Source organism: Podarcis muralis, chromosome 7, assembly GCF_964188315.1.
Source record: "Podarcis muralis chromosome 7, rPodMur119.hap1.1, whole genome shotgun sequence".
Lineage (NCBI taxonomy): Eukaryota > Metazoa > Chordata > Lepidosauria > Squamata > Lacertidae > Podarcis > Podarcis muralis.
Window position 1 is genome coordinate 83,192,668 of NC_135661.1, and position 20,872 is coordinate 83,213,539.

At 50.3% G+C, this 20,872-nt stretch overlaps 2 protein-coding genes across 2 annotated transcripts in view; one reads left to right on the top strand and one right to left on the bottom strand.

Moving 5' to 3' along the window:
• The window catches only part of EXOSC5 (exosome component 5), a 41,129-nt gene extending 37,023 nt beyond the window's left edge, over positions 1–4,106 (bottom strand). Inside the window, exons 1-2 of the mRNA XM_028742177.2 lie at positions 3,924–4,106; positions 698–811 (exon numbers count right to left, since the gene is read on the bottom strand). Of these exons, the coding sequence (XP_028598010.1) occupies positions 698–811; positions 3,924–4,035 (226 nt within the window). The 5' untranslated portion in view covers positions 4,036–4,106. The remainder of the gene's footprint in view (positions 1–697; positions 812–3,923) is intronic.
• A 2,086-nt stretch (positions 4,107–6,192) lies between these two features.
• Positions 6,193–20,432, top strand: BCKDHA (branched chain keto acid dehydrogenase E1 subunit alpha). The gene is made up of 9 exons (XM_028742176.2): positions 6,193–6,350; positions 10,837–11,016; positions 11,193–11,279; positions 13,430–13,538; positions 14,129–14,290; positions 15,426–15,632; positions 16,580–16,721; positions 16,849–17,020; positions 19,284–20,432. The coding sequence occupies exons 1-9, from the start codon at positions 6,240–6,242 to the stop codon at positions 19,452–19,454; spliced, it is 1,341 nt and encodes a 446-aa protein (XP_028598009.1). The 5' UTR covers positions 6,193–6,239; the 3' UTR covers positions 19,455–20,432.
• The last annotated feature ends 440 nt before the right edge of the window (positions 20,433–20,872 follow it).

Consider the following 20,872-nt stretch of genomic DNA (forward strand, 5'->3'; position numbering starts at 1 on the left):
TCCTGCAGTTTGGTCAAACTCATGTTCGTAGCTTCGAGAACACTGTCCCAACATCTCATCCTTTGTCATCCCCTTCGCCTTGTGCCCTCCATCTTTCTCAGCATCAGGGTCTTTTCCAGGGAGTCTTCTCTTCCCATGAGGTGGCCAAAGTATTGGAGCCTCAGCTTCAGGATCTGTCCTTCCAGTGAGCACTCAGGACTGATTTCCTTCAGAATGGAGAGGTTTGATCTTCTTGCAATCCATGGGACTCTCAAGAGTCTCCTCCAGCACCAGAATTCAAAAGCATCAATTCTTCGGCGATCAGCCTTCTTTATGGTCCAGCATTCACTTCCATACATCACTACTGGGAAAACCATAGCTTTTACTATACGGACCTTTGTTGGCAAGGTGATGTCTCTGCTTTTTAAGATGCTGTCTAGGTTTGTCATTGCTTTTCTCCCAAGAAGCAGGCATCACAAATGCTTCACTCGACCCCTCCTTTTGTCTTTTTAACTACCTCCACGAAAGAAATTCCCAAATCGCAGCATGCAAATACAGTATTAGAACGCGACACCTATTCATTTAAATGAACACCCACATTAGCGAGTAGGCCTGCATGGCCCAACTTTGCCCCGACTATACAAATTCTAGGGGCAAGCACCTGGGTCAAAGCAACTCCCCAAAGGGGATATATGAGTCAGTTTGCAATACTTCTTACCTGGTAGACCCACTTTGGGCCTCAGAAGCACTTCCAGGGTAGCTTTATCATAGATCTCTTTGCTGACCTTGACTTCAGTTGGCCCATAGACTCCAACTAGTACTGAAGTGTCTCCTGAAAAAAACAGGGAAAGGGGGGACATGAACAATTTAGACTAATTTGGTGATGCAACAGTCACCATCCAGCTCCCACCTCTCCTAACTGCTACCATAGAAGCAGCGGACGGATAGAAATCTGAGGAACAGTTCACTATCCAGCTGCCCTGAGGGGAGGGAAAAGAAGCAGTCACAGCTTTTTTCTAAACCAAACAAGTTGCCTTTTCCATTCTGTTTATTTCCCCCCCCCCCCAGCACAAGGTGGTTCATTAGGGCAAATGAGGCCCTGCCCCAGCAACTGCAGTCTGCCCTTACCCATAGACGTCAACTTTTCCCTTTTCTTGCAAGGAATCCTATTCAGAATAGGGTAATTTCCCTTTTAAAAAAGGGAAACGCTGACAGCTATGCCCTTACCCAGCCCCCTCCAGCCTGCTTTCTTATTTACAGGCAGTTCTGGCCGTAGCACTGCCTCCCAGTTTCATAGAAGGGACCCCAGAGGGTCATCTAGCCCAACCCCCTGCAATGCAGGAATCTCAACTAGTAAGCACCATGACAGATCAAACCTCTGCTTAAATTCCTCCAAGAAAGGAGAGTCCACCACCTCCTAAGGGAGTCTGTTCCACTATCAAACTGCTCTTACTGTCAAAAAGTTCTGCATGATTTAGTCAGGATCTTCCTTCTTGTAACTTGAATCCATTTGGTTTGGGTCCTACCGTCCAGAGCAGGAGTCAGCAAACTTTTTCAGCAAGGGGCCGATCCACTGTCCCTCAGATCTTGTGGGGGGCCGGACTATTGGGGGGGGTGAACAAATTCCTATGCCCCACAAATAACCCAGAGATGCATTTTAAATAAAAGGACACATTCTACTCATGTAAAAACACGCTGATTCCCGGACCATCCATGGGCCGGATTTAGAAGGTGATTGGGCCGGATCCGGCCCCCGGGCCTTAATTTGCCTACCCATGGTCCAGAGCAAGAGAAAGCAAGAGAAAGCCATCTTCCAAGTTGCAGGCCTTCACATATTTGAAAATGGCTATCCTATCTCCTCTCAGTCTCCTCTTTTTCAGGCTAAAGTTACCCATCTCCCTCAACCATTCCTCCTAAGACTTGGTTTCAAGGCCCTTGATCCTCCCCCATAGTTTTGGCTTTGCCATTACAGAACTCAGTTAAGGACGTGGACGGGGGCCAAACTAGCTTTAGTTGGCTGTGCTTGTCATTGGCTCTGGCAGCGCCTAACTGCTGGGTTCTCTGCCTTCCACCCTATCCTTCTCAATGGGCACCAGCCACCAGGGACAGATGTCCATGGGAATCCCACAAGCGAGACATGGGAGTAACAGCGCTCTCCTGCTTGTGATTCCTGGCAAGTTGCATACAGAGGCACACTGCCTTTGATACACAAGGCCAACATGACAAGCAGCCAGCGATACCCTAAAGCAGTGTTTCCCAACCGGTGTTCTGCGGCACACTACTGTGCCGTCAGACATTGGCTGGTGTGCCGTGGGAGGGAGGCGGGCGAGTCGGGCGGTGAGAGGCGGCGGCGGCGAGGATCCGCGTCGAGCCGGGGGCGGCTCCGCGGTGGTGGTGCCGAGCGGCGGGGCAGCGCGTGCAAAAGGGAGGAGCGCGAGACAGCGGAGGAGGAGGCGGCCGGTATGTCCGGGCAGCAGCAGCAACAACAGCAGCAGCAACTCCCGGCAACGGCTCCTCAAGCCCCGCCGCCGCCCCCTCCTCCGCCCGCTATCGCCGCCACCACCACAACAGCCGCCGCCGCCTCAGTTGCCGCCGTCCCTCAGTCCCTCGCTCTGCTGCCTCCTCCCACCCCCAAAGCTTGGAGGTTCCCCGGCAAGGGGGAGGGAAAAAACTTTCACTTTCGTGCGTCCCTCCCGGCGTGACGCTGCGCGCTGACGTCACGGGGCGGGGCTTTAATGGTGGTGTGCCGTGAGATTTTTTTTCAGTAAACAGGTGTGCCGTTGCCCAAAAAAGTTTGGGAAACACTGCCCTAAAGGTAAAGGGACCCCTGACCATTAGGTCCAGTCGTGGCCGATTCTGGGGTTGCGGCGCTCATCTCGCTTTATTGACCGAGGGAGCCGGTGTGCAGCTTCTGGATCATGTGGCCAGCATAACTAAGCCGCTTCTGGCGAACCAGAGCAGCACACAGAAACGGCGTTTACCTTCCCGCCGGAGCGGTACCTATTTATCTACTTGCACTTTGACGTGCTTTCGAACTACTAGGTTGGCAGGAGCAGGGACCGAGCAACGGGAGCTCACCCCATCACAGGGATTCGAACCACCGACCTTCTGATCAGCAAGCCCTAGGCTCTGTGGTTTAACCCACAGCACCACCCACGTCCCAACGATAACCTATCCATCCTGAATGTGCCTAATTCCCATTTTAAGCCGTACAAGTTGGTGGTCTACCACCAAACCATGGGTAGCAAATTCTGTAATTTAACCATAACCTACCAGGGTTAACTTGTGGGGAGAGGGCGGTTCCCCTCACTCAATTTAAATCAGCATGGAGTATGGAGCAAGCTTCTTCTCTCCTGCTGTGGAGGGTAGGACCCGAACCAATGGATTCAAGTTACAATAAAGGCGATTCTGACTAAATATCAGAAAAAAACTTTCTGACAGTAGGGGTTGTTGCACAGTAGAATGGACTCCTTTGAGAGGTTCTGGATTCTATTTCACTGGAGCAGAGGTTGGGTGGCCATCTGTCATGGATGTTTTCGCTGAGATTCCTGCATTGCAGGGGGTTGGACTAGATTTCACCCTTGGGACCCCTTCCAACTTTGCAGTTCTATGATCTATAAGCTCTGTTTTGGAGAGGGGTTAGGAAAGCAAAGGGTATGAAGTATTAAGTATCTGGTACTCGGGCTAAGAAAGGAGCCTGGGAGATATGAGACTAAAGACCAGACATCCATGCCAAACAGTAGTAGCAACAGGGCGATATCGAGGGAATAAAGACCCCGAGCCAAAGAGAACCTTAAAAGCTCTCAGGAGCTTGGAAGGGGAGACCTGAGAAACGCCCGTCTGCATCCCACAACCGCGGAGTATAAATAGCGCTAGTTAAGAGGATATAACCCAGAGATGGAGGAGCAGGAAGGTGGGGTGGAGGAAAGGAAGCCACGGCTGACCCTGCATCCAGGAGGCAGAGCCATCAGGACGGGACAGCAGTCCCTGCTCACACAGGATCCGGCGCAGCGCAGGGAGATCCCCAGAATCGAAGCGCTTCTGTTCGGTCTCCATCGCTCCGATCCACCCACGTGGTTTCCCCCTTGATGCTTCCGGATCCGGGGTTTGACGGGGCGGAGCTACGGGTGAGGGACACCTCCTCTTAAAGCAACACCCACACCTAACCTTCTTAAGTCTTTCCGCTCTGAAGTTTCAAACAGAGGGGGGGGGGTGTCAACGCGATACCCTGGTTCACTTTTGAACCCCCTCCTCCAATGTGGCTCTTTGCACGCCGTGCCTGTCAAGCACATTCAAAAAAGCACAGCCTTTCCCGCAAAGAATTCTGGGTGCTGCAGTTTGCTAAGGGATGCTGGGAACAGGAGCTGTGTGAGGGGTAAACTACAAGGCCCAGAATCCTTTGAGGGAAAGGATGTGCTTCAAATCTGCTTTAAGAGTTCACACACACAAACACAGAGAGAGCTTTTCAATTAGAAAAAAATGGTTCAGGAAGGGGGAAACTTGGGGTGTCCCCTAGGAATCAGAGTGTGGGGGTCATAATTAAGGGGAGGGGGTTGATTTTCCAGCATTCCCCCCTACGTCCTTACAAATTGCTACCTCACAGGGTTGTTGTAATCAAATAAATGAAATAAACAATTCAGCAACGAATTAACATTTTGTTCCGCTTTAACTATACCAAATGTGACTAACAAACCGTAGCCTAAGTTTTGTTTCGTTTGTGCTTATTGTCCTTCTGTGGAAAAACCTACTGGTATATTTTATTTTTTAATGTCCCTTGGAGACAGGGAAGCGATTCAAAAAACAGAACCAAATAATTTTTTAAAATAAAAATAAAAACATTGGGGAGAAGGCCCACTCTCTGGGTTTAGGGCAGTGCAGGTGTGTCCCCTGCACAAGTAGCTGATCAGAGGGGGCTCAAAATAATAATAATAATAATAATAATAATAATAATAATAATAATAATAATAATAATACTTATTGTTATAATAAACCTATATTTACACAGGTGCCTACTGAAAATATGAAAAAGCAACTGCACCCAAGGGAATCATTGTGAAAACAAGAAATATTTAGGTGTGGGCGCCAAACCTCATCCTTCCCAAGAAAGGCCTATTGCCACAGTCCATTCCTGACTCGGTGACCCTCAGGATAATTTCCTCCACAGGTTTTGCTGTGAGGATAAAACGGGGGTTGTTATGTACTGAAGTTCTCACCCTGGGCCAGCAGGGGGATACTGGTGTAGATAGTTTTCACTCAGGTCCATATATGCAAATAAGGGATCGAAAATGACGTTCAGTGATTGGATAGTTACAGAAAATGGTTACTGTTGCATTCCAGTGGAGCTCTATATAAGCAGTCTGACTGAATCCTTCAGTTCAGTTCAGGCCTGTGAATAAACAAGAGCTGTTTGAAGAATTGCTGTGTCGTCTGATATGTTCACCCACAACTTAATAGAGGTCATGCTTCCACATACACACCCCAAGTCACTTGGGGCCGGCGACTTATTTCCCTCTCTGCCTAAATCTACCTCACAGGGTCGCTGTGAGAGGTAGAAGCGACGGAACGGGGTCCTAGTGGGAGGGAGAAAAAATCCAGAGGAGGGGAGAAGGTCTCATCCCTCGGGATGGTTAGGACGATGATTAATAATAAATAATAATTTTTTTTATTTATATCCTGCCCTTCCCGGTTCAGAAAACCGGGCTCAGGGCGGCTAAAAAACAAATTTAAAACACTTAATTGATGCAACAAAAAAACAGCATAAAATACAGTATAAAACGTGAATAACAATAAATTCAAAATTCAATTTAGGGGGGAAATCCATCCCATAAACATTAGATGATTACTCATTACATTCATAACACCTCCCTGTCTGAGGATCAGGGGCTGCTGCGGGGTCCGGATTTTCCCGGACACAGAATAACACCGGCGCGGGGGGCGTCCGCTCGTCCGGGAAAACCCGGGCGCGTGGCATCTCCCGCTGGGACACCTCAAAAACGGCATTTTTAAATTTAATTTTGTTTCATTCCATCTTGCCCAGCTTTACAACTTTTCTGTCGGGATACTGTTTGAAATACGTCAACACACACGAAAAATCACGACCCATTCCTGGGCTCTATTCCCAGGGCCCCGTTATATTCCGGAGCAGCTTCGAGGGAGGAGCGAGGGCGGCGGCGTCTTTCCCGCCTCCCTCGACTGAGGAGGAGGAGGAGGAGGCGAGGCCTAGTACCCGGCGCCCGCCTCGCGCTTCCCAGCCGCCCAAAATGGCGGCGTCGGCTAGGCTCCCTTGCGCGGGGCTGCGCTCCCTGAGGCGCCTGCTGCTGGGACGCCCCTCGCACCCCGGGCGGCTGCCGGCGAGGGGGCTCCGCGCAGGAGTGAGTCTCCCGAGGCGGCCCCCCCTGACCCCCTCCCGCAGTCACGACCCGGATATTTGGGCCCCATTTAAAGGGAGGGTTGGATAGACGCGGGGATTTTTTTCCCCTCAGGGAGAAAGGAGGTCCTTGTGCCCCACTTAGCCGTGGGGGTTTCTTTTGCTGGGGGGTGGGGTCTCAAATAGGGGTGGAAGGAGAGGTGGGACCCCCTTCGCTGGGGGTCTAGAGGTGGGGTAATATCTCTCCCCCTACCCTCCAGATCTCTTCCCGCCCCCCCAACCCTAAAAAACCAAAACAAATCATAGAAACCCAAGTTTTTTAGGGTTTGGGAGGCAAAGGCTGGATGGGGGAGGGAGGGAATGTGGAAGTTGCACATCCCCACGTGCTACTTTGCACGTGTATGGGTGCAAACTTTGCTGGGGGGGGGGTGAGGAGGAGTGGAGCATTTTATATTGCGGGTCCATCTGTCCTCTTTGAAAATGCTATATCCCTCTTCTCGGAAATGGGTGTCCTGCAGGGATTTTTAACTGGCATATGTTTCCTGAAATCATCGTTCCTGCTGGTCTATTGGGGGTTGTTGTTATTGTTGTTGATCATGTATGTATGTATTTGTTGTGTTCTTTATGTGAACTCCTTCTGCGTGAGCTCTGCCCAAATAATGACATGGGTCCTTATAATAGTGCACATTGTTAAACTGCGGAACTCAATGCTGCTGCAGGAGGAAGTGACGGCCACCAGCCCAGATGGTTTTTAAATGGATTTGATTTGATTTTTTAAAAACGGTTTTGATAACCCAGGTGGGTTTAAAAAAAAGGATTGGACAGATTCGTGGAGGACTGGCTGTATCGGTGGCTACTGGCCTTGATGGCTCTGCCAAGGTCAGACACAGTAATCCTTCTGAATACCAGTTGCTGGAAACTGCTTGGACGGGACGTTGGAGAGTTGCTCTTACGCCCGAATCCTGCTTGCGGCTTTGCCACAAGCATGTGGTTGGCCACTGTGGGAAGAGCATGCTGGATCAGATGGGCTGTTGGCCGGATCCAGAAGGGTCTTCATACATTCTTGCGGCTGTTAATTTGGCTCACTCAAATGGGATGATGGCGGAGGGTGTGTGTATGTGTGTTGAGTTTGAGTTTCTACTGAAATGAGGCTGCGTTTTAATGTATTTTAATCTTGTTTTTAAGTTGCATTTTAATCGATTGTTTTTATACCTGGTGTTAGCCACCCTGAGCCCAGTATTGGCTGGGGAGGGCGGGGTATAAATAAAAAATATTATTATTATTATTATTGTTGTTCAGCAAAATCTAGAAGACCACAGCTTCCCTGCACCTTGTGAACTCAAGTGGTCTGTGGCCTTGTGGCCAAACACAAACACATAGACACTCATAATGCTAGCCAAAAGTTAAGACAACTGGCTGCTTTGCACTGCTGTTCGCAAGGAGAGGTGGACTCTCCTCCACCAGAGGCTTTTGGATGGCCACCTGGCAGGGATGGTTTACTTGAGATTCTTGCATTGCAGGGGGTTGGACTAGATGGCCATCAGGGTCCCTTTCCAACTCTGAAATTAGGAGTACGCCCCATTGAATTTGGTAGGATGGGACGCGGGTGGCGCTGTGGCTTAAAGCCTCAGCGCCTAGGACTTGCTGATTGAAAGGTCGGCGGTTCGAATCCCCGCGGCGGGGTGAGCTCCCGTTGCTCGGTCCCAGCGCCTGCCAACCTAGCAGTTCGAAAGCACCCCTGGGTGCAAGTAGATAAATAGGGACCGCTTACTAGCGGGAAGGTAAATGGCGTTTCCGTGTGCTGCGCTGGCTCGCCAGATGCAGCTTTGTCACGCTGGCCACGTGACCCGGAAGTGTCTCCAGACAGCGCTGGCCCCCGGCCTCTTAAGTGAGATGGGCGCACAACCCTAGAGTCTGGCAAGACTGGCCCGTACGGGCAGGGGTACCTTTACCTTTACCTTTACTTCCCCGGTGGGATTTAACTCCTAAGTAAACATGTGCAGAACAGATGAGGCTGTGAGAGTGAGTCGATTGCCTTTGCGCCCCGATGAAGGTGGGAGGCTTGTGTTAGAAATGCTGCAAATATCTATTTTCCAAAGCATTCAGTAGGGAACCAGTCTTTTAAAAGGCATCGTCACATGTGGTTGGTGTGTGTGTGTGTGTGTGTGTGTGTTTGTGGCAGGTCACCCTGTGTGTTTTCAGGACTTGGAAAACACTTTCTTTCAGAAAGGGAGGGAGAGGATCCGTCTCCCCTGCAACTTTCTCCCGCCTGATTGGGCCGCCTCAAGGGGCGTGTGTTTCTCTTTCTTTTGGGACCGCGTCCAGTTTCCCTCACCCTTTCCCCAGTGTTGATTTACTGAAGTCAGTTAGCTTTCTTGTCACAGCTTTACAGGTCCCAGATCTGTGGAGATAATTTTCCTTCTCTCCCTGGCAGCAGCCAAGGACGTGGTATTTGTTTAACAAACATGTCCGTCCTGGATTTAAAGGCTTATTCCACTGTTGTTTTCAACAGCTCATATAGCCTGAATAGGGAACCTGATCTGTCCAGATGTTGTTGAACCATACAGAGACGGCCTCTAAAGTGTGTAATCCAAGAGACACTTTCTCTGGTTCTTCCACCCAGTAATATGTTACAAGCCTAGATTTGCAACATAATAATAATAATAATAATAATAATAATAATAATAATAATAATAATAATTTATTTGTACCCCACCCATCTGGCTGGGCCTCCCCAGCCACTCTGGGCGGCTTCCAACAGAATATTAAAATACAATAGTCTATTAATCGTTAAAAGCTTCCCTAAACAGGGCTGCCTTCAGATGTCTTCTAAAAGTTTAGTGGTTGTTTTTCTCTTTAACATCTGGTGGGAGGGCGTTCCACAGGGCGGGTGCCACTACCAAGAAGGCCCTCTGCCTGGTTCCCTGTAGCTTAGCTTCTTGCAATGAGGGAACTGTCAGAAGGCCCTCGGCGCTGGACCTCAGCATCCAGGCAGAACGATAGGGGTAGAGACATTTTGCATTTTGTTTTACCGAAAAACCCACAACCTTGTAGAAGCCAGGCCTGCCCTCCACCATTCTGTCACACTCTTTTCACCAAGAAATGAGAGCCAGTGTGGTGGGGGGAGGGGGTAGAGCAGGGGTCGGCAACCTAAGGCCCATGGGCCGGTAGCAGCTGCCACGCCCACTGCCTGCTCTTACCGGTGTGGCGTGGCACAGGGACCAACTTTTGGGTTGATGGCACCTGTCCGCATGGACACGCCTCCGACCCGGATGTGCGCCGGAAATAGCATGTGCGCACGGGTGCAGGACGGAGAAGCGCCCGTGTGCATGTGCACACACTATTTCCAGCGCGCTTCCGGGTCGGAGGAGTGCCAGAAATAGCGTGTGCGCTCGCGCACAGGCGCTCCTCCGACCCGGAAGAGCACATGTGTGCACACCGGCCCATCCTCGGATAAGGTTGCCGACCTCTGGGGTAGAGTTTCAGACCCGGGTGCAAATCCCCACTCAGTTATGAAGCTCACTGGGTGACCTTGGGTCACTTAAAATCTCTCAGCATTTCCTACCTCACAGGGGTGTTGTGAGGATTGAATGAGGAGGGGGGAGCCATTTATGTCACCCTGAGCTCCTTAGAGATAAAGATGTAATTGCAGTAAGCACATAATAAATGGAACTGAGGAAGGGGGTTTCATGTTAGGGATGTGCTCAGTTCTTCAGCCTGGGGCAGGCAGCAGATTTAGCCCCTACTCCCACTGGATACCCTTATGCTAAAACATTGCATCTGGGGACTGTGTTTTACCACTGTGTTTCTATCCTACGAAGCCCAGCCTACAGAAGGGCTCCTGTAGCTGCTGACAGTGTTTCACACAGGGCTGGACTTTACCTGCCACCCCTGACAGCCCCATCCTTGCAGAGAGGCAGTCCACTGGGAGGGGAGGCGCACTGCATGCGCAAGCACACCCTGGGATGTTGGCAGTACACGCCACCTCCTTCTACATCGCCAGTGGGGATGCAAAGCGAAGTGGGTTAGGGGGTTGGTGGGACCACATTTTGAGAAGCCAAGGCACACCGCTCGCTGGGGGGAAATACCTATGTGGTGATAGCTTTGCAGAATGACAAGTGTAACTGAAATAAAATAGGTAGCTGTGTTCGTCTGATGCAGTAGAAATATATATAAAAAAATTAAAAAATCCAGTAGCACCTTAGAGACCAACTAAGTTTGTTCTTGGTATGAGCTTTCATGCGCATTCACACTTCTTCAGTATCTGTGGGTATCTGAAGAAGTGTGCATGCACACGAAAGCTCATACCAAGAACAAACTTAGTTGGTCTCTAAAGTGCTACTGGATAATATTTATTTATTTATTTACTTACTTACTTACTTACTACTGAAATCAAATACATAGCATTTCAGTTGCCTCGTCGCTGTATGGCATGATGCAACTCTGTTCACCTTTTCACAGGTGTGCTGTTCTCTCTTTATCTGTACCAGGTATGCCTTCAACAGCAGGAAGAGTTTACCTCTTTGGAGGAGAAGCCGCAATTCCCCGGTGCCTCGGCCGAGTTCGTAGACAAGCTAGAATTCATCCAGCCTAATGTCATTTCAGGGATTCCCATCTACCGAGTTATGGACCGACAGGGGCAGATCACCAACCCCAGCGAGGACCCTCAGGTAAGACGCAGGGGCCTTGTCAGATTGACCAGTTCAGTGTGCTGTGCAGTTCTGCATTGCCACTAGAAGAAAAAAAATATCAAGAGGTTCTTGCAGGAGCCAAGGAATTTTGAAATACTTTCCTTCGGCCCTGTTCAAATATTTTTCATCCAGCGGCATTTCTCCCTCCCTTGCAGCTTCCCCAAGAGCAGGTGCTGAAATTCTACAAGAGCATGACGCTTCTCAACACCATGGATCGGATTCTGTACGAGTCCCAGAGGCAGGTATGGCCACATTTCACACACACACATGCCGTAAGATTCTGCCCCCCTCATTCAAAAAAACAAATTGTCCTATTGGGAGGGTCACACAAAGTATCTCCTGACTTGGGGATGTGGATGTAGCCTGGCCTTCTCCAACCTGATGGTTTGGTTGGACTTCCATCACCCCTGAGCACTGGCTCTGATAGCTGGGGCTGATGGGAATTGTAGTCCAAAACACCTGGCTTACAGCAGGTTGGGGGAAGTTGATCTAATGTAGGACTGTCCGACAGGTCGATTGCGATCTACTGGTCGTTTGCGGGATGCCCCTTGTCGATCATGGTTGATCATGCCCCCCCCCCAAAAAGCTCAACAACTGGGTAGATCACTGCCAGTTTTTTTATAGTGGTTATAGATCGCAGTCTCTTGGAAGTTGGACAGCCCTGATCTAATGAATAGACAGAGTAACATGCACACAAAGCTGGGCCTAGAGGCCTTCACCTTCCTTAGAATCATCAAAGTGTAGAGTTGGAAGGGACCATGTGAATCCTCTAGTCCAGTGTTTCCCAACCGGTGTTCCGCGGCACACTAGTGTGCCGCCGGACGTTGCCTAGTGTGCCGTGGGAGGGAGGCGGGCGAGTCGGGCTAATCCTCCGACGAGCTCCACCTCCAGACCCATTGCTCAAATCCTTTAACCCAGGAGGGCGGGGAGGGGGGGGGGAGAAAGAGAAAAAAGAAAGGGTGGAAAAAAAGAAGGGGAAGAGAAAATATTTTTTTAAAAAAAGGAAAGAGAGGAAAAAAAGCGAGGGATGGAGGAAGGGGAATAAACAGAAGGGGAGGACAATGAAGAGGGGCGGGGCTTGGCAGGCAGCAGATAACTGGGGAGGGGGCGCGGCTGGCGGCGGCTCAAGGCAGGAAGGGAGGAGCTGCCTCGCGGAGAGTCTTGGGCTGCAGAGATTTCCCGTTCAGGAGCGCGGGAGGCCACGCCGTGGATGGGAATCTCCTCCTCCTCTTCCTCCTCCTCCTCCAGGAGAGAGGGTGGTCCGCCCCACCGAGTCGGGCCTGCTCAAGCGTGGGAGCCTATAGTTAGAGCTCAGCTCCTTTTCTTGCCTTCCCCGCCCCCCCCACGGAGCACATTTTCCTCGCCCCCCCAACCCCCGCATGTAGAATAGAAGCCCTCCAGCCTCCACGGTGCACAAACTCTCCCCTCTGCAACGAAGCGCTTTGTTGCATATCTTTGGTGAGGTTTTTAGGCAGTCTTGGTGCACCTTAAATCAGCGCTAATTGCGCCTGGACGCAGTATTTACTTCCGAGTAGGCCCCCTTCTCCCCCCCCCCCCCCCGGTAGCACCGGACGTTGCTCTTCGTATCATCAGGTTTGTTTGTTGATAATTTAATTGTTTTAAAAGCATCATGCTAAAGAGCTCTCTCCCACCCCCAGACCCTTGGGCAAAACAGAAACACACACATACACAAACACAGAGATTGAGCCCTGCAGGTTTTATGAAATGAATGGATTCTGAATGCCTGTTTCAGTGGCTTGTCCGCCTTAGGCTGCTGGGCCAGACACCTGTTACACGGTGCAGTCCGTAAGCTGTGAGCGCTGCTACCTGCCGCCGAGACCACGTAACGACAGTCTTGAAAGACCTACATTGGCTCCCAGTACCTTTCCGAGCACAATTCAAAGTGTTGGTGCTGACCTTTAAAGCCCTAAGCGGTTTCGGTCCAGTATACCTGAAGTAGCGTCTCCGCCACCATCGTTCAGCCCAGACACTGAGATCCAGTGCCAAGGGCCTTCTGGCAATTCCCTCACTGTGAAAAGTGAGGTTACAGGGAACCAGGCAGAGGGCCTTCTCGGTAGTGGCGCCCGCCCTGTGGAATGCCCTCCCATCAGACATCAAAGAGATAACCATTACCTTCTATGCTGTTACTATTTTTTTATTTTTTTTTTACATAAGTAAAAAGTGACCTTTCCCCATCTGGCATGGTGGTGTGCCTCGAGATTTTTTTCATGAAACAAGTGTGCCTTTGCCCAAAAAAGGTTGGGAAACACTGCTCTAGTCCAGCCCCCTGCCATGCAGGAATCTTGCCCAACCCACAACCCTGACTCTTTTGCTCTCCTAACTGAGCTATCCCTCCCTCCTTCCATGACTAAGTTCAGTTTGTTTTCCTTAGGGTCGGATCTCCTTCTACATGACCAACTACGGGGAGGAAGGCACCCACGTGGGCAGCGCAGCGGCTCTTAGTGACACCGATCTGGTCTTTGGACAGTACCGTGAAGCAGGTAAGGGACAGTTCACTCTCCCTCCCGCTGAAGTGTGGTGTGCTACTAGCTGCTCAGCCACTGGGTGGCAGCACATGACAGCTCAACACTGCAGCGCTCTTAACAGCATAAGGCATGTTTGCATCCTCAGCTCTCACCCCTGCAATACTTCTTCTTTCCTGTTATTCCATTTTTTAATCATTTGTTCCTATTTTCCCTTAGGATACACTGTCTCTTGGGCTGGTTAGTTCTGCACACCGTGTGACTGTTTATAAACAATTAAAGGAGCCGATTAGACAGGCACATGGTACCATGTGCTTTAAAGGTTGATTGATCTGTTTTTATATTCCATAATAGCAGCCATCGCAATAGGTGTTCTTAATAGGCCTCCTTTTCTGCAGTGTAATCTTGAATTTATTTTATAGTAGGCTTTTGAACCTTGACTGAGATGGCTGCCCCCCCAAATGCTCTCCTCTCATTCATCAAATGTGGAAGAAGCATTGCTCCTGAACTCTGTGCATCAACTAGTGCGCTGTTAATACCATTACTGGCTTCTCACTCTGATAAAAGGTGCTTCTGGTTAATCTCATGTTCCCTCTTGCTCCTCTTAGGTGTACTGATGCACAGAGGGTACCCTCTGGACCTGTTCATGGCACAGTGCTATGGCAATGCCAGCGACACTGGGAAAGGCCGTCAAATGCCCGTGCACTACGGCTGCAAAGATTTGCACTTTGTCACCATATCATCCCCACTAGCTACGCAGATCCCACAAGGTGAGATGAAAACGGGGTTAAAAATTTCCAAGATGATAAAGGGTCTGGAAACCAGGCCTAATTATTATTATTATTATTATTTATCACCGCCCTCCCCAGCCAAGGCCGGGCTCAGGGTGGCTAACAAGCAATAATAAAAACAAGTTGAATGAATACAACTTAAAAACAAGATTAAAATACAACGTTAAAATATTGAAACATTAAAATATTAAAATGCAGCCTCATCACAGGAGGAGAAAGGAAAAAGAAAAAAGAAGGAAAGGGGGAGGGAATCAAATTTGCTCCAAGCCAAAGGCCAGGCGGAGCAACTCTGTCTTACAGGCCCTGCGGAAAGAAATCAGATCCTGCAGGGCCCTGGTCTCATGAGGCAGAGCGTTCCACCAGGCCGGAGCCAGAGTTGAAAAGGCCCTGGCTCTGGTTGAAGCCAATCTAACTTCCTTAGGGCCTGGGACTACTAGGGTGTTGCTATTTATGGACCTTGAGGCTCTCTGTGGGGCATACTGGGAAAGGCAGTCCCGTAAGGACGAGGGTCCTAGGCCGTGAAGGGCTTTAAAGGTCAAAAGCAGCACCTTAAATCTGACCCTGTACTCCACCGGGAGCCAGTGCAGCTGGGAAAGCACTGGGTGAATATGCTCCCATGGCCGAGACCCCGTGAGGAGCCTCGATGCAGCATTCTGCACCCGCTGGAGTTTCTGGGACAGCTTCAAGGGCAGCCCCGCATAGAGCGAATTACAGTAGTCAAGCCTGGAGGTGACCGTCACATGGATCACTGTGGCCAGATCACTGCGGAACACTTGAGGGAACTGGGTATGTTCAGGCTGAATCGGTGGTTTAGCTTGATCTGTGGTAGCTTCACGTGCACATAACATCTGATCCTCTTTCCCTCTGGCAGAGTCAGGAGGTGTGAGACACCCCAGGCTGGCAAATCCCCCTTTGGGGTCGTTGCCAAAGAGGTCTGGGAGCTCAGCGGGTCACGACACTGCTTAGTATGGGCAGATCCTCTGCTTTATTAATGACAAGGGTTCGTTACAACAAAGCAATCCTTTGTTTGAAGACACAATCACAGTGAATGGCCTGTGCACCCATCTCTTTCCTTTCCCTGCTCTCATTCCCTCTCTCCCCTCCCCATTGGCAGCTGTTGGTTCTGCCTACGCCATCAAGAGGGAGAACACCGACCGGATTGTCATCTGCTACTTTGGGGAGGGCGCGGCCAGTGAGGGCGATGCCCACGCAGGCTTCAACTTCGCCGCCACCCTTGAGTGCCCCATCATTTTCTTCTGCCGCAACAACGGCTATGCCATCTCCACCCCGACGTCTGAGCAGTACCGGGGCGACGGAATAGGTGAGGGGGGTCAGGCCAGGGTGTGGGTGGGTGGGGTGGAGAATGCTCTGAGGCTACATGACCTTGCCCTCCTGCCCCAGATTCTGGGTGAAGCAAGAATAACATAGAAAGTCCACTTTGGAAGGCTCTACGGTCACCAGCCACTGCCGCATAACTAGCACAGAAATATATGTGCCTTTTTTTCATCTTAATTTTGGCATTGTTTCATCAACTGTCCCGGAAACACCTGCTGCACCGTGAAGCGTGGCTTCCCAGAGTAGAGCGTGTCATGTTGGGAGTGAAAGTAAATTTTTGCAAATTTCCTCAGTTAGGGGTCTTAAAATCATGTTTTCGGGGTGCGAGGAATTCAAATCTGCTATTATTTTTGTGATCAGACAACATTTAGCTCTGTAAGTCTGCATTTGATGAAGAAACATGTAAACTGCTTTCGGGAAACCCATGAATTTTAATATTAACTTCTGAAAATGTTGAGTAATGCTAAAGAATAATAATATATAACTGCAAGTTCTTGGCAATCATTTTTAATTATTTCTATGCAGTTTTGCACACATATTACCTATACTAAGTAAAACTAAATTATATTTATTCAACCAAAATACAGTGGTACCTTGGGTTAAGTACTTAATATTTTCCGGAGGTCCGTTCTTAACCTGAAACTGTTCTTAACCTGAAGCACCACTTTCGCTAATGGGGCCTCCTGCTGCCGCCGCACCACCAGAGCACGATTTCTGTTCTCATCCTGAAGCAAATTTCTTAACCCGAGGTAATATTTCTGGGTTAGCGGAGTCTGTAACCTGAAGTGTATGTAACCCGAGGTACCACTGTATCTTTCGAATTCCCAAATCAATGTCATGACTTCTTAGCACCTCTCATTTTTGGAATTGGAAAGTGGAAAAGTCCAACACTCCCTATTGCCAGAGTGCCCATCCTTTGCTTCCTTCCCACAGCTGCACGTGGTCCCGGCTACGGCATCCAGTCTATCCGGGTGGATGGCAACGACGTCTTTGCCGTGTACAATGCCACCAGGGAGGCCCGTCGCCGGGCTGTTGCCGAGAACCAGCCCTTCCTGATTGAAGCCATGACGTACAGGTAGGTGTGGAGCGAGTGGGGGTAGTCAATGGAGCACAAGTCCCATAGCCTGAGAAGGAAGTGACCTGATGTGAGGGGCGGGACCAAAGAATCCCCCTAAATAATGAGCTGCCTGTTTCCCTCTCAGGATTGGGCACCATAGCACAAGTGACGACAGCTCCGCCTACCGCTCAGTGGACGAAGTCAACTATTGGGACAAGCAAGACCACCCTATCTCTCGTCTCCGTCACTACATGGTGGGCAGAGGCTGGTGGGATGAGGACCAGGAGAAGACGTGGCGGAAGAAATCCCGCAAAAGGGTGAGTGGCTTGGATGTATGGTGTCCACGTTACCCTCCTGAGAGCCAGTGTGGTGTAGTAGTTAAGAGCGGTAGACTCATAATCTGGTGAACCGGGTTCGCGTCTCCGCTCCTCCACATGCAGCTGCTGGGTGACCTTGGGCCAGTCACACTTCTCTGAAGTCTCTCAGCCCCACTCACCTCACAGAGTGTTTGTTGTGGGGGAGGAAGGGAAAGGAGAATGTTAGCCGCTTTGAGACTCCTTCGGGTGGTGATAAAGCGGGATATCAAATCCAAACCCTTCTTCTCCGTCTTGGCTGTGTTTCTGTGGGTGCCTGCTTGCGATAAATAGGCAAACGTTCAGGATACGTACAGAACAATGCAAAATATGAGCAAAGGCCAACAATATTGACATCTCCTAGGACGAACATAGGGAGCAGCCTTAATGCTAAGCCAGAACATTGCTCCCCCTAGCTTAGTGTCCATGCTCTACCCTTGAGCTACCTCTTCGTTGTTTAGGGGGGTGCTCCTTCCATCTGCCCGTGCCCTAGGTACAGGAGTACATACCCCTTTTGAAAAGGAGGAACACGCATGGTGACTTCCACAGGGTGTCAGGGACTGGCTAGGCGAGGAGGAATGGTGGGAGGCTACAGCCGGGGAACCCCCCCCCCCAGGGAAGCATCAGAGTGGGAAGGCTCCTAGCCAGGGGATGGATGGTGGGTTGCAGAAGACAAGTCAGAGGAAGAAGTGGGGGCAGATGGGTTGGAGGCTGAGCAAGCAGTAGGTTTAAGTGAGAGCGAGGCAGCTGAAGAGGAGGAGGCTGAGGCTGTGACAGATTGCCAGCCCCCTGCCAGTTCCACTGTCTCCTCCTCCTGTCCTCTTCTGTCCCCAAGAACGAGAAGGATGTTACCTGTAGCAAAAGGCACAGAGAGCCCCTCCTCAAAAGAGTTTGCGACTGTTGGGAAGGCAGCCAGCTGCAGAGGAGCCTTGGAAGGAAGTGGGAGGCTCAGATCCCCTGTGCCGGCCCAGTATGTCTGAAGGAGCGTCTCCACCCCCATTGTTCAGCCCAGACACCAAGGTCCAGCTCCGAGGGCCTTCTGGCGGTTCCCTCACTGGGAGAAAGGAGGTTACAGGGAACCAGGCAGAGGGCCTTCTTGGTAGTGGTGTCCGCCCTGTGGAACGCCCTCCCATCAGATGTCAAGGAAATACAGTGGTGCCTCGCAAGACGAAATTATTTCGTTCCGCGATTTTTTTCGTCTTGCGATTTTTTTCGTCTTGCGAAGCACGGTGTCGGAAAAGTTTCGGAAAAGCTTCAAAAATCACCCAAGTCTTCAAAAACCTCAAAAAAGGCTACCACACCGCATGCTATGAGTTGCTCCTCAAAGTCAAGTCGCAACTGTATTAACGGTGTTAAGAAAAAGGAAACAAACTTGCAAGACGTTTCCGTCTTGCGAAGCAAGCCCCTAGGGCAGGGGTCTGCAACCTTTAAGACAAAAAGAGCCACTTGGACCGAAGAAAAAAAAACCTGGGAGCCGCAAAACCATTGCGACATTTAAAACAGTGGGGAGTGTCTGGGCACACAATGCGCCTCCTCCCCTCGCTAGTATCCGCCCCGGAGCCGCAGCAAAGGTGTAAAAGAGCCACATGCGGCTCCGGAGCCGCGGGTTGCTGACCCCTGCCCTAGGGAAAATCGTCTTGCGAAGCAGCTCAAAAAACAAAAAACCCTTTCGTCTTGCGGGTTTTTTGTCTTGTGAGGCATTCGTCTTGCGAGGTACCACTGTAAACAACTACCTGACTTTTAGAAAACATCTGAAGGCAGCCCTGTTTAGGGAAACTTTTAATGTTTGATGTTTTATCATGTTTTTAATATTCTGTTGGGAGCTGCCCAGAGTTGCTGGGGAAACCCAGCAAGATGGGTATAAATAAATTACTACTACTACTTCATCATCAGGTTAGTCCTGCCTGTGAAGTTCGCCATTGTGTTTTGTCTCTCTGAATAAAGAATCGACTTTACTGCTCATCTCTGAGTTTCTGTGCTGAACTGCAGCCAAACAAGCCCTGACACAGGGAAATTCCAGCGCTCATCTGATCAGCTTTCTAAAATAGAACCACTTCTTTGTGATGAATAGAAGCATCCTGGCTGAGGTGGGACATAACCGTGGGTGCTCCTTTTCAGAGAAGCCAGGCGCCTGCCCCACCCTCCTTTTCTTCCGCACAGGATTGTAAAGCGAATCGCAGGTCTGGAACGGGGACTCCCATCTCTGCTTTCCCTTTGTGTTCCTCAGGTGATGGAGGCCTTTGAGGAGGCGGAGCGCAAGTTGAAGCCCAGCCCTCAGTTCCTCTTCTCCGACGTCTACTGCGAGATGCCCTGGCACATCCAGAAGCAGCAGGAATCCCTGGAACGCCACCTCAAGCAGTACGGCGAGCACTACCCGCTGGGCCAGTACGAGAAGTGACCCGCCTTCCCCTCGCCTCTCTGCCCTCCAGCACCTGGGATGTGCAGGAGATCTGGCTCAAACCAGTGTGCAGAGAGAGAGAGAGGGAGGTTTTGTGTTCTGGGCAGCCCCTTCCTTGTCACAGTGGCAATCATTGAAAAGGAAGGATCAGTTGCTAAGAGACTCCGCACCGGGGGATCCCTTTTGGATACTTTGGGGCTGAGGGGCTGGCACCTGTAAGCTGTGTCACTGGGCCCCACCCAGGGGCTTCAAACTAGCTTGTGGTAGCAGCCCAGACTGTTACTTTGCCCCCCGTTTTTAGAATCTGCTAGTTGCACAGAGCCTGTTCAAAGCACACGAAACATCCACGGCTCTCCTGCTGTGGATGTGAATTGCCTTAGATCTGCTGCTGCTTCCCCGACTCTTGGTACCTTTTCCCTCCACGATTCTGTCATTCAGCCAGAAATTGGGCATAAGCCAGCCGGCAGCACCTTGGTTGTCCCTGTGGGGGGCAAGCATTTTTGCCAAACGGATCCCTAATGCCATCGTAAATGTCTCCGGAACTGAACACCACTTTGGTGGAATCTGCCGCTAGAAGTCAAGATGCGCTGTCTAGAGTGGGAGGCCGCAGCTGGTGTGCTGTCTGGGAAGTAAATCCAGGCCCTCTTTGGATAGTGTCTTTTGGGTGATAAATGGCATTTTTAAGGGATGTGAACCTCAAGCTGTCATTTTAATTGGGGGGGGGGGTAGCAGCCAGGGAGATTAATGCTGAAAGAAGAAGTTACGGTTGTCTTGCCTGGCCTTCTTTTCCTGAGCCCTTTCCCCAATCTAAACTGGCACTTGGAGGGGGGAGCTCTCTTGGTCTGTTACGCTTGAATCGGAAGTTCTTACCACTGAAATGCAATGGTTCTATTTGGGCTGCTGGGAGTAACAAGTGTCTAGGCAAATGTATGTATGAACATTGGGCACATTGGGGAATTAATAAAACTTTCGTGGGCATTTGCCTCTCTGCAATCTGCTTTTCGACCAGTGAGAATCTGCAGCCAGGGGTGCAACATCCTTGGTTGGGATAGTTATCAAAATGGGTGGAACCCGTTTGGCAGTCACTTGGGAAGGAAAGAATGGCACTTTGCATGTTCTCAGGACACACTGCCTTCGCTTCACAGGAGTTAAGGCATGCACCCTAAATCGAAGCAGGCTGTGGATTCATGTTAGATGAATTCATGTTAGAATGATTAAAACTGCGGTAGCGCAAAGTTAGCTGCTTCATCTCATCTCACCCTGACTGCGATGAATATTCTGCAGTTGCACTACAGCGCCATAGGGTCGCATCCACTGCCAGCCCTCCTCTGAGTAGACCTACTGAAGTTAATGGCCACGACTAATGCAGATTTATTAATTTCAGAGGCTCTTGTCTGAGTAGAACTTGGTTGGAAACA